This window comes from Xyrauchen texanus, chromosome 9, assembly GCF_025860055.1.
Source record: "Xyrauchen texanus isolate HMW12.3.18 chromosome 9, RBS_HiC_50CHRs, whole genome shotgun sequence".
Classification (NCBI taxonomy): domain Eukaryota; kingdom Metazoa; phylum Chordata; class Actinopteri; order Cypriniformes; family Catostomidae; genus Xyrauchen; species Xyrauchen texanus.
The window spans coordinates 47,279,406-47,294,271 of record NC_068284.1 but is presented as its reverse complement, the minus strand read 5'-3'; the positions used below and the strand labels follow the sequence as shown (position 1 = coordinate 47,294,271).

The following is a 14,866-nucleotide window of genomic DNA, read 5'->3' as shown; positions in this document are numbered from 1 at the left end:
CATCTGTCAGTAACTGCGGCTGTAACTAGCACATTTCGTTTTCGCTAATACCTCTGGAACCGTACGGGCTAGAATCAAAAGCATTTTCTCATTTGAATCCTTCAGAGCCCCCTTCAGGAGCAACATAAACCAAAATAACAATGAGTGCACCATTAACAGTAGATTCAATTATATTATATTCTAGGAGTTCAGGGCCTGTCTGTTCTTCAACCCTCTAACTGGACCGGCCAGGTGGATTTGGACAAAGAGCCGCACGTGACCTCTGAACCCGCCGAGCTGACGGCCGAGTATTTGACAGTCCGCCTCCGAGCTGGCGACACGGCTCTGGACTGGAGCGGCCAGCTGGACTCATTCCCGGAGAGCGAGCAGGTGTTCCCAGACTTTATCTCCGAGAGTCCTGGCGGTTCAGCCAAAGAGGATGAAGATGAAGGACCATCAGGTCAGTCGGTCTCTCCAGCAGCTTCTGAGACGCCACAGGGAAAGACTAAGAGTTCCCTCACAAACATCGTCAGCTCATTGTGGAAACCCTGGAGTTATCTGACAGGAAGTGAGTTGGAGACGACACCCGAAAGCACAGCGGCCACCGTGACGCCATCGCCAGACATCAAATCGACTGCAGCTCCAGGATCAGGTGACTATACACAGAACGAAATCGTTTTGTATCTCAGTCGTAGAGAGGTTCCTTATAACAGTGCTGGGTCATGACGTGTATTTAATGTACATTATGTACATCCGGATTTGGATAAAATGAATAAATAAAAATACGTTTTACTTACAAGTTTGTAACGAAGACTTGCTTTAATGTGATACTTTTTTTCTCAAATATTTTGGTAAATTGTTTTGTCTTGATATCAGCATATTCTGTATATAATATAATTTGTTTATGCTTAAAACAATCAGTCAATGCGGTAATTTAAGGTGCACTCAATTATAATCTCATATCATCTTGGACACTGACACCTACCAGCATGGATGCAGCATCATTCAAACACAAGAGTTTTCAGTTCATGATGCCATTGTAGAAATGTACTATTCACAGTCAGCCATAATTCATGTGTTAAGTGTCCAATAACAGGATGGCTACTGAGATAAAGCGAGTTGTATTCGGCTGGTCATGTGATCTTAACATGGAAAAATGGGGTGCACCTTTAATTCCACATTTATTCTCTAAATACAAGTCTTATTATCACACACAAGTAAATGTATCTTGTTTAAATGTATCTTGTTCTGATTAAGAAAATGTTTTTACAGTGTATTGTACAATGCAAAGATAAACTTCATTTCATCTGAAAAGGAAGAGCCAAAACATGGACACAAACTCTTGAGGCTAATTTACGCATACTGGGCAAACAGGATTCTTTTTCGCCTAAAAATTATGACGAAATGCTCCGATGTTTTTGTTCTGCTAATGTGTTTGTTTGGTGATATTTATTCTGTTCACAAGCATCCCATAAACATCAGATAAACATCCCATAAACCTCACATAAACATCACAAAAACATCCCATAAACATCCCATAAACCTCACAAAAACATCCCATAAACATCCCATAAACCTCACAAAAACATCCCATTGACATCCCATAGACATCCCATAAACATCCCATAGACATAACATAAACATCACAAAAACATCCCATAAACCTCACAAAAACATCCCATAGACATCCCATAGACATCCCATAAACATCCCATAGACATCCCATAAACTTAACATAAAAATCCCATAAACATCCCATAAACATAACATAAACATCCCATAAACCTCACAAAAACATCCCATAAACATCTCATAAACATCCCATAGACATCCCATAAACATCCCATAAACATCAGATAAACATCCCATAAAAATCACATAAACATCCCATAAACATCCCATAAACATCACAAAAACATCCCATAAACCTCACAAAAACATCCCATAGACATCCCATAAACATAACATAAAAATCCCATAAACATCCCATAAACATCACATAAACATCCCATAAACCTCACAAAAACATCCCATAAACATCTCATAAACATCCCATAAACATCCCATAAACATCAGATAAACATCAGATAAACATCCCATAAACATCCCATAAACATCCTATAAACCTCACAAAAACCTCACAAAAACATCCCATAAACATCCCATAAACATCACAAAAACATCCCATAAACATCCCATAAACCTCCCAAAAACATCCCATAAACATCCCATAAACATCCCATAAACCTCACAAAAACATCCCATAAACATCAGATAAACATCCCATAAAAATTACATAAACATCCCATAAACATCCCATAAACTTCCCTTAAAAATCACATAAACATCCCATAAACATCCCATAAACCTCACAAAAACATCCCATAAACATCAGATAAACATCCCATAAAAATCACATAAACATCCCATAAAAATCACATAAACATCCCATAAACTTCCCATAAACTTCCCATAAACATCCCATAAACATCCCATAAACATCACAAAAACATCCCATAAACATCACAAAAACATCCCATAAACATCTCATAAACTTCACATAAACATCCCATAAACATCACATAAACACCACAAAAATATCCCATAAACATCAAATAAACATCACAAAAACATCCCATAAACATCACATAAACACCACAAAAATATCCCATAAACATCCCATAAACATCACAAAAACATCCCATAAACATCCCATAAAAATAAAATAAATATCACAAAAACATCACATAAACATCACATAAACATCCCATAAACATCACATAAACATAACATAAACATCCCATAAATATCACAAAAACATCCCATAGACATCCCATAAACATCATATAAACATCCCATAAACATCCCATAAACATCCCATAAAAATCACATAAACATCCCATAAAAATCACATAAACTTCCCATAAACTTCCCATAAACATCCCATAAACATCACAAAAACATCCCATAAACATCACATAAACATCACAAAAACATCCCATAAACATCTCATAAACTTCACATAAACATCCCATAAACTTCACATAAACATCCCATAAACTTCACATAAACACCACAAAAACATCCCATAAACATCTCATAAACATCCCATAAACATCCCATAAACATCATATAAACATCCCATAAACATCCCATAAACATCTCATAAACTTCACATAAACATCCCATAAACTTCACATAAACATCCCATAAACATCCCATAAATATCACATAAACATCCCATAAACATCCCATAAACATCATATAAACATCCCATAAACATCCCATAAACATCTCATAAACTTCACATAAACATCCCATAAACTTCACATAAACATCCCATAAACATCCCATAAATATCACATAAACATCCCATAAACATCCCATAAACATCTCATAAACTTCACATAAACATCCCATAAACATCCCATAAATATCACATAAACATCCCATAAACATCCCATAAATATCACATAAACTTCCCATAAACTTCCCATAAACATCCCATAAACATCACAAAAACATCCCATAAACATCACATACACATCACAAAAACATCCCATAAACATCTCATAAACTTCACATAAACATCCCATAAACTTAACATAAACATCCCATAAACCTCACAAAAACATCCCATAAACATCTCATAAACATCCCATAGACATCCCATAAACATCCCATAAACATCAGATAAACATCCCATAAAAATCACATAAACATCCCATAAACATCCCATAAACATCACAAAAACATCCCATAAACCTCACAAAAACATCCCATAGACATCCCATAAACATAACATAAAAATCCCATAAACATCCCATAAACATCACATAAACATCCCATAAACCTCACAAAAACATCCCATAAACATCTCATAAACATCCCATAAACATCCCATAAACATCAGATAAACATCAGATAAACATCCCATAAACATCCCATAAACATCCCATAAACCTCACAAAAACCTCACAAAAACATCCCATAAACATCCCATAAACATCACAAAAACATCCCATAAACATCCCATAAACCTCACAAAAACATCCCATAAACATCCCATAAACATCCCATAAACCTCACAAAAACATCCCATAAACATCAGATAAACATCCCATAAAAATCACATAAACATCCCATAAACATCCCATAAACTTCCCTTAAAAATCACATAAACATCCCATAAACATCCCATAAACCTCACAAAAACATCCCATAAACATCAGATAAACATCCCATAAAAATCACATAAACATCCCATAAAAATCACATAAACATCCCATAAACTTCCCATAAACTTCCCATAAACATCCCATAAACATCCCATAAACATCACAAAAACATCCCATAAACATCACAGAAACATCCCATAAACATCTCATAAACTTCACATAAACATCCCATAAACATCACATAAACACCACAAAAATATCCCATAAACATCAAATAAACATCACAAAAACATCCCATAAACATCACATAAACACCACAAAAATATCCCATAAACATCCCATAAACATCACAAAAACATCCCATAAACATCCCATAAAAATAAAATAAATATCACAAAAACATCACATAAACATCACATAAACATCCCATAAACATCACATAAACATAACATAAACATCCCATAAATATCACAAAAACATCCCATAGACATCCCATAAACATCATATAAACATCCCATAAACATCCCATAAACATCCCATAAAAATCACATAAACATCCCATAAAAATCACATAAACTTCCCATAAACGTCCCATAAACATCCCATAAACATCACAAAAACATCCCATAAACATCACATAAACATCACAAAAACATCCCATAAACATCTCATAAACTTCACATAAACATCCCATAAACTTCACATAAACATCCCATAAACTTCACATAAACACCACAAAAACATCCCATAAACATCTCATAAACATCCCATAAACATCCCATAAACATCATATAAACATCCCATAAACATCCCATAAACATCTCATAAACTTCACATAAACATCCCATAAACTTCACATAAACATCCCATAAACATCCCATAAATATCACATAAACATCCCATAAACATCCCATAAACATCATATAAACATCCCATAAACATCCCATAAACATCTCATAAACTTCACATAAACATCCCATAAACTTCACATAAACATCCCATAAACATCCCATAAATATCACATAAACATCCCATAAACATCCCATAAACATCTCATAAACTTCACATAAACATCCCATAAACATCCCATAAATATCACATAAACATCCCATAAACATCCCATAAATATCACATAAACTTCCCATAAACTTCCCATAAACATCCCATAAACATCACAAAAACATCCCATAAACATCACATAAACATCCCATAAACATCTCATAAACTTCACATAAACATCCCATAAACTTCACATAAACATCCCATAAACTTCACATAAACACCACAAAAACATCCCATAAACATCTCATAAACATCCCATAAACATCCCATAAACATCATATAAACATCCCATAAACATCCCATAAACATCCCATAAATATCACATAAACATCCCATAAACTTCACATAAACATCCCATAAACATCCCATAAATATCACATAAACATCCCATAAACATCCCATAAACATCCCATAAACATCCCATAAATATCACATAAACATCCCATAAATATCACATAAACATCCCATAAACATCCCATAAAATAAAATGCTCTGCATGTTTTTGTTCTGCTAAGGTGTTCGTTTGGTGATATTTATAAACATATACATTTATAAATAAAAAAATATATATGATTTTTTAAAAGCAGAAATTCTTGAAAAAATGTATATTGGCATAAGTAGTTTGAAATTATATTTTTATAATATTCAAAGGTTAAACAGTTCTGTTTAAAATTGTTATTTATATATATATATATAACTGACATTCTTGACTTAGGAGAACTCAGTTAGTCGAAGAGCATTGATGATTGGTTGATGGTTTGGATGTGACGTTCTTTATTTATTTATTCATTTTCCTCAACAAACTCATTTCAAAGCAATGCCACACATAGTATACACAGTCTTCGTTCAACTAGGGTGTTTTAGTTCATTCAGGATTTTTTTTTGTACTTTTTCTGTTATATAAATTAGGCTTTTTTTTAGAACGAGAGATTAAATGTCAGCATTGGTGGGATTTGACGGGTAACGGATAATTGATCTGTTAGAGATAGAAATAGAGAGAGAGGGAGAGAGCAGGAAGTCGGGCAGCGTCAGTAATGATAATGGATGTGGTCGTGATGGCTTTGCTTCAGAATACACCCAGACCTGTTTTCCAAGAGCAAACTGGCCGAATCCAGGATCTTGTCTCTGTCTGCATTTCTTTGTCTGGTACCAGGATGTTCCGTTCAAGCCGAGGGGGCGACTCAATGTTCAAGTTTCAGGATCAAGTACTTCAGTCAGTCCTCTCTCGGCTTTCCCCGTCTTCATTAATATAGAAGATACCTTGTCTGGCCCAAACTCAGCTCGGCAGCATTAATGTTTAATGTCAAGTGGAAACTTAGGCCTGTCGTCTACATTATTAAAGTCAATTTTCCATGAAGGCAGATTTTGGGCTTAACCCGAGGGCTTCTGTGAGGGGAGGGGTTGAATGTGCTACAGGAAAAACTGCCGCCAGTCGAATGCTTGTGTGGTTTTAATACCCACTATTTCTTTCATTAAAAAAACACATTTGCTCTGTCCCAAAACCTAGTGAGCTGCCTACCTAGTCAGCAATTGAAGGCATCATAAACGCACTCCTGAAGCAAAGGCTATTCCTAAATCTAGGCAGAATTCTAGCCGGTTCTCGCCGCCTCCTTTCCCTTTAACCCCCTTACAGATACAATAGTGCTTATCTCACATTAGTTTTTTCTAACCTATCAGTTAGGTTTAGGGTAGGGAGGTCAGTTTTGTTGATTTAACCTTGAGCTACCCCGTGTCCACATGCGTGGACGTTGTATTTTGGCCTCGCTATATGCAACGCACAATTTAAATGAATAAAAACCGACTGAATACTGTTCATATGATTCTAGACTGTCATTTAAGAGTAAAACTTCTGCTACACTGAGTCACGTGACACAACAACATGTCGTTGATATCTATGAAGCACTCCTACGGGCACAGTGCCAATAAAAGTGCACTTCTGGTAAGGAGGTGTCATATGTCATTATAATATGTCATTATAATCAATGTTATACTTAAATGACTTTTTATTTGCAGAAGTATGGCATTACTCTTCATAGTTTAGTAATTGAATTACAGTTACTTATAATGTACTTGTGTTGCATACCGTATATACTTTCAACAATTCAACGCCGCCCAAATTGACACAGCAGTTGACACGGCAACATAGATATACACTTTTAAGAGATTGCAGGGGCTGTTCACACCAAACGTGTTTTTACGCACGTCTGCACTGTTTTCTGATGTAATCACGTACTAGATGGATATCTTTGACTGCTGCAGCACCTCTTGCTGTTTCATTTAGGTTTCGTGCAGGACTGATGGATTTTAGACACCGTGACAAGTTAAAAAGAGCTTCAATATTTAAAAATGCACCTTGATACAGGAGGGCCGTGCTGGGCCGTGATGATGCACGCCTGGCCCCTTATCAGGCTAATCAAGCCTACGAGAGGGATAAAGGCAGCCGGAGGCGGCAGTTAGGGAGAGAGAGCTACAGGCAGCTGTCCTGTATGTGTGTGTGTTTTATATGTCTTTTGCTTTAAGTTAATCATTAAATTATTATTTATATTGTCAAGCCGGTCCTCGCTGCCTCCTTTCCCTTTCACCCCGTTACTTTGGTGCCGAATCCCGGGAAGGAGAAGGGATGCACCAGGGGCGGAGGAGACCCCTACCATCCACCAAAACGCGGCGGGATGTTCTGTCCGCCTGGGGCCGGAGGACTGCCTCCGATCCACTCGGGGAGGAGCGGCTGTCGTCCACCAGAGGGTGGAGTAGTGACAGAGGACCAGGCTACGGCGTATCAGAGAACCGGCGTGTACGTTTTTTATTCCTCTCTCTCTCGCTGTCGCTCCTTGTTGGCCTTTCCCTCCCCTTTTCTCCCTCCCATGCCTGAAAAGGAGGGGAAGTCCTGCTGCCTTCATCCCTCTCGTGGGCTTGATTAGCCTGATCAGGGGCCGGGCGTGCATCATCACGGCCCTCCTCCTTGCTGCATGAAGTTTCAGTTGTTAAAACTGGATTTATTTGAAAGAATTAAAAGAATAATTTGATGTCTATCCTTTTATTCAGTACCGTTTCAGACCATTCTGGCGCCCCTAGGCGAGATCACTATTGGGGTGGGTGGTGTCCTCTTTGGTGCCCTCACAGCAGGTGGCACCCTAGACGACCACCTATTTCGCCTACGCCTAGAAATGGCCCTGCTTTTATTGTCCATCTGGCCAAAGTTGGTAGAGCTGTTCAGACGTGACGTCAATTTGCAGGCGAACCCGGAAGTCTAATTCGCCATGTGTTCCCTCAGGATTTTCCTATGGGTTTTTATAATGGGGGTTTTAATCTTATGAGTAAAATAAAGGTCTGTGGTAAATGACTTTATAGTTTTAAACATGTAATGATTAGTATTTGTATCATGTATTGAAAAGTCTGGGTGTGGGACAAGAATAAAACAGTCAATTTTATTCATAAAAGACATTTATTGTGACATTTATATAACAAAATTAAAATGTTTAAATATGTCTCTGTAGGTTTGATATCATGGTGGGACAGCTCGTGGCTGTCCGGTCCATCATCAGTCCCTGATAAATCAATTGCCTCCAATCCGCCTGTGAGCTCAACAGCGCCAACGACAATCCCGTCAACCATCACCAGAGACGAACTAAGCGACAACCAACCCAGTATATCTGAACAGAACATTCCAGCGACAACAGGAGATTGGGTCGAAGTGACGAAAACCCCTGAGCAGAAAGCGAGTACCCCTGACGACAACGTTACCACAGAGAGAAAAGTCGATGTCTGTATCAACTGAGTCCAGATTCGGATTGTCCTTAGCAGAGAACATCTCTGGAGAAAACCAAGCTCCAGATATGGAGGGTAGTTCTTGGGGTGACACCTACCTGTCATCAGGTCCCACGTCCCAAACGCCGCTCACAGTCGCAACAATGAGTACCGGTTCATTCACAGAGCACAGCGCTACGACCCCACTTGGCCAAGACGAAGGCGTGGAAGAGGCACGTGGAGAAATTCAGTACAGGCAAAGAAACAAACCCAATACACTCAACCAAAGTACAACGGAGATGACAACAACAGTCGTCGAGAGCTCAACAATATCATCCCCTGTATCTTCTAGCACTGAAAACAGAGGAACAACCACCTCAACATCTGCAGACGAGTCTCAAACATCGAGCTTTGAAACGACGGTCCCCAGCAGCACAGAGCGAGATCTGACCAGCGCTGAGGTGATCAGGAAAAACAGTTCCAGCGGATCAGATGGTAAGATGTGGAGGTCTTCGCACGTGTGTGTGTGTGTGTGTGTGTGTGTGCCAGTGATGTAATCACACACAGATTGTGATGCATCACAGCCAAAGTGCCCAAACAAATGGAAATTCTGCCGATGACTATGTGTGTGTTTCTGTCTTGCAGTGAGCGACAGATGCAGCTGTCTGCATGGAGGAACGTGTCTTCCACATGGAGAGGGTTTCCAATGCTTCTGTCCGCAGGGTTATGCTGGAGAGAGCTGTGAAATTGGTGAGGAAAACTAGGATCATTCACCCCAAATGTAAATTCTGTAATCATCAAAAGAATTGCACTGTACATATTATTGTAATCAGTAAAAACATCACACTGATGAAATAGTCATGTGTCATATGTTGTTGGAAAGCTCTTTAAGTAGAATACAACCAGACTATTTGTTTTATTATGTTGGTGTTGCTTATATGCCGCGTTTTCGCGTATAACTTAAATAAACTGAACATAAAATATCACACAGCATTACGTAAAGGAAGTGATTATCTTTCAATGGAGTCCACACACAAGATAATCAGATGTATAGATCATTAGATAATCCACATGAAGCACAATGTTACATATGTCCACCAGGAGATGGCGCCAAATACACACAGACTCAATGATGACTCAAATGACACAGAATGAAACGCAATCTGGGAAATCTCATTAATAAAATCATGTCTGCATGCTATGCAAACCTTTAGACATTTAGTTATTATGTATAATTATTATCTTTTATTTGTTTGGAGAGGCTTTTGGACTAGAGGTCTGCACAGCCTTAAAATTAAACCTGGACCCGACCCGTACCCGAGACCCTACTCGGCCCGAACGATACCATCAGACTTTAAGCCTGAACATGAAATCACTTACTATCTAATTTCTTCTCCAAGCAAGTACTGTTGCAATAGGCTGTATTTTATGTAAGCATATAGGCAACATTTGTAACAGTACTGAAACAATGCACAGTTTTAACAAGGCACAGCAGCACCACAGTACACTGGAGCAGAAGGGGAAAATGCATCGCCTTACTGTTTATGCACTGAAACTTTACTTGGTGCAGAACAATCTAGAATAATATGAAACAATGTAACAGTCCTCTGTGTGCAGCTGATGCAGAGTTGGTGGCCATGCTTGCCTGGGTGGCTGAAAGTGTCGGGCCGGAGTGGAACCCTACACTCCCCCCTTAACCCTCGTGGCTCGACGATTGGTTCCTGGGCCCAGAGCGCCATTCATGGCCGCACTCCCCTGGTTCCTTTCTTCCGGAGGTGTATGACGAGCTCACGAGGTCATGGCGGGCACCTTTTACCTCCCGGACCCGATATTTGGGCTCCTCCTCTCTCACTACCCTCGACGGCAGGGCTGCCAGGGGGTACTCCGCGATTCCCCAGGTGGATCAGGTGGTTTCGGTGCACCTGTGCCCACAGAGCACCGCCACCTGGCGGAACTGTCCAAGACTCCCGTCCAAGGCCTGTAGGCTTATGTCATCACTGGCGGCTAAGGCCTATGATGCCGCTGGACAGGCCGCCTCCGCCCTGCACACCATGGCTCTTCTGCAAGTGCACCAAGACTAGGCGCTGAAAGAACTGCACAAGGGTAGTCCTGACCCGGGATTGATGCAGGAGTTGCGCTCTGCGACCGATCTCGCCCTCCGGGCGACGAAGGTCACGGGTGCGGTCTCTTGAGCAGGCAATGTCTACCCTGGTGGTCCAGGAGCACCACCTTTGGCTCACGAAGGAGGCTGACAAGGTTCGATTCCTTGATGCCCCTATCTCATCGACTTTGCCCAGCAGTTCTCGACGGTTAATAAGCAGACAGAGGCAATCCAACTCATCCTGCCCTGGCGTGGATCAAGATCCCGCACCCCATCTGCTCGTCGCCAAAGGCGTCACCCTGCATTAGCATCACTGGCTCCGCCGCAGCCCATCTCAGTGGGCCGGCCCCAGCGTAGAGCCACCCGCAGGAAGCAGACGCCACCTGTCTTATGACCAGCCGCTAAGAACCTGAGGAAGGCTTCAAAGTGCCCCTGAGACAGGCGACCCAGGGAAAACCCTGGAGGGCCGTTTGGAAAATCCTTGTTTACCATTTCTTTTAATTTTGCCATACGCCCAAGGGGCTGCGGTACCCACATTTTCAAGAAAAGAGCAGTTTCCTCACTTCCTGGGTCACGACCGCCACTATTCCTTTATGGCAGGTACGATGCTTCGATGGCGGGCCCCCGGCCCACGCGCGCCCAGCTGTGGCACAATCCCACCCGTGACTGGACGGTTGTGACAGGCCACGAGGATGATTTCGGTGGGAATATGGAGCCAGGTAAGTGCTTCGATGTCCCCAGACTCAGCATGAACATGAGTGGCTCATCAGGCTCTGCCCCACCCCACCATGTCCGGGGGAGTGGCATGCAAATTCCACTCGCCATTTCCTATTGGCCTTTTCTCAAAGATCAGAGGTGTTTGGGGCTCCCAAGGGCGACCCCTAGTGTCACTATATCGACACAACGTCTCATTCCCTCCATCAGCGAACGCAGGTTACGAAAGTAACCAGGACATTTTCACTTAAAGTAGTTTAAACATTCGGCAGGGGGTCAGCACTGTGGTCAAAGGTCAAGTAGTCCATCATGGGAGACACAGAGGTGGGTGTGGTGGGGTAACAGGGTCAGGGTCAGGTTAACACATTTATTCTGACCTCTTCCCTTTAAATGTCATGAGTTTTGGGTCAATGATATCAACACTCTGTCTGATTGTGTCAGCGTATTGTTGATACAAAACGTATCCTCCGTTCTGACCTAGTTTTTCTTTTTAAGGAGCTACATTTTCTCTCGGTTCCACCAGTAATGATTTGTTCTCAACACACCTACAGAGATGTTGTCACCTCTCTGAGGACGGATGTACTCTATATTTGTTTTATACACCATTTATTTCCATGACTAAGTTGTCAGTGTGAGTGGAATATGTTAAACAGGGCTTGTGATTTGGAAAATGCTTCAAAAGCTCATGGGATTTATTTTCAAGACATTCATCACTGGCAATGAGTCTCCAGTTGAGCAGGTTTGCATAATGTATGAGCCTATTTGAATATTCATGAGGAGATTAAGTAGCTTTCAGAAACAGGATATGACCTCAGCAGTGTTGTTCTTTTGCTTTCTAACGCTGATGAACATGTCAACGTAGCAACGTTCCACTAGTTCACAATAGTCCCCGCCCACTTTTTCAGCCATCTTGGTTCCGGAAGTATTTTTCTCATGAATGTTTCCCAAAGGAATTTCATAAAATTCATCATAAAAGATTTCTAACCCATGAACAAAACCAATAAGCTCCACGGTGAATCAAAAACGTACAAATCTTGAAGTGCCGCAGAGCTCTTTTGCCGCACATTGTTTGCTGCGATTCTCTGATTCTTCACCAGGAATCCTGCTATTAAACATGATTTTTTTTTAAATAAGTTCAAATAATGTGGACTGATGGCTTCAAGAGAAGCATATACCATCAATTAACTACCTCGGAGCTCACGGTAGGTCTGTCGTTAAAGGTTTATAATTTAAACACACCCGTCCCATGATGCTCGGTTCTGCTGATTTGAACTTAATGTCTCTCTCATGACAAAATGAGGACCAAAACTTTTGTTAAAACTTTTCTACTTAAGGGATCTTTTGTAGCTCTTTTGATGAAGCTTTCTCGCCACCCTGACAGACGCTGAGCCTCGGAAGATTTAGCTATTTTGGGAAATCTGTATTAGTGTTCAACAAACAGCCTGGAAAGTGTCCATACTCTTGAGTAATCCTGCATCCGTGAACATTTCAGCTTTAAAATGCTGACACACGCCCGTGACAGACAGTCAACGACTCTTAGCCACTTTGGATTAACTTGTGCAGGAATTCACTCGTCTCTGATGCTCTACGTAAATGTCGACACATTTTAGGAAATGACATATCGCCTTTTTCCAAGCTACACCACCGGACTGCTCCTTTGGGAAACTTGCTACATTCAAGATATCTTCCTTTCTTGAGTAGAACACAAAAGGAGATTTTGAAGATTTCCATATAACAAAAGTAGACTGTGATTTATGGGTCATTGTCAAATACTGAGATTTCAGAGATGATATAAATTAGAAATCTTTTACAAATCTAGTTTCAATCATATGTTTCAAGTTTGTAGAAATGTAACCTTTGTGCACATGTTGGTGTAATTGCATTAAATGACTTTAAAAATGTAAATTGTTGTAACCATTAAATAAGATGGATTATGAATGCGCTTGAATGCACACTTAACCATTATTAAAGCATTTTCTTTATAGATATCATGACATTTTGAGTCATTAATATTAAGCAGTTTTTTTGGTTACTCCATTTGATCTAAATAAAATTCGCCTTTGCATAAAAATGGTAAAATATCTGTTCACACACAGTCATGAGGGTCTGAAGGGGACAACAGAATGGCTAAATTACAGGTTGGTTACACCACATGACAAAAGTTTTACAAATATTAATAATATTTTAAAACAAAATTGTTATACATAAAAAATATATAATATAAAATATATATATATATATATATATATATATGTATATATATTTATTTATTTATTTTCTGTCTCCAGATATATGGAGACAGTAAAAAAAAATATAATAATTTTATATATATATATATATATTTTAAAAAATTTTTTTTTTTACTGCATTATTTTTGAACTGTACTATATACAATATATATATATATATATATATATATATAATTATTATAATTTTTTTTGTACTGTCTCCAGATATATATTTATATATATATATTGTATATAGTACAGTTCAAAAATAATACAGTAAAAAATAAATATATATATATTTGTTAGGAATCAGACGAGGAGTGAGGATCTAAGTGCAGTTCTTTAATGAAGGAACAAAAAGGGCGAACTGGGTAACTAAAAATAACTGAACAACACAGGGAACAAACAAAATATCCACGGCGGGCACGGGCAGGAACACAGTCAAGGACAACCATAACATACAACGACCGACAATAAATGAACAAACAACAGGGCTTAAATACACAGAAGGATAATGATTAAATTAAACACAGGTGAGAACAATGACACTGGCAGTGATGAGGGCAGGGGATTATGGGAAGTGTAGTTCGGGACAGGTGACAAGTGAGAAACACAGGGCAGACAACGGGCAATCGTGACAATATTATACATATTGTACAGTTAATAAATTATACAGATGTGGTTACACCACATGACAAAAGTTTTATAAATATTAATAATATTTTAAAACAAATTTGTTTCACTTACTTTTCAAGGAATAATAATAATAATATATACAATATATAAAATCATTTTCTTTATTTAAATTATTTTATTTTATTTTTACTGTCTCCAGGTATATATATATATATATATATATA

At 39.3% G+C, this 14,866-nt stretch overlaps 1 protein-coding gene across 1 annotated transcript in view; it reads left to right on the top strand.

Annotated features, from left to right (window-relative positions):
• The window catches only part of LOC127649452 (neurocan core protein-like), a 78,123-nt gene that overhangs the window by 46,476 nt on the left and 16,781 nt on the right, over positions 1–14,866 (top strand). The window contains 4 exon segments of the mRNA XM_052134545.1: positions 185–631; positions 8,714–8,982; positions 8,984–9,458; positions 9,609–9,713. Of these exon segments, the coding sequence (XP_051990505.1) occupies positions 185–631; positions 8,714–8,982; positions 8,984–9,458; positions 9,609–9,713 (1,296 nt within the window).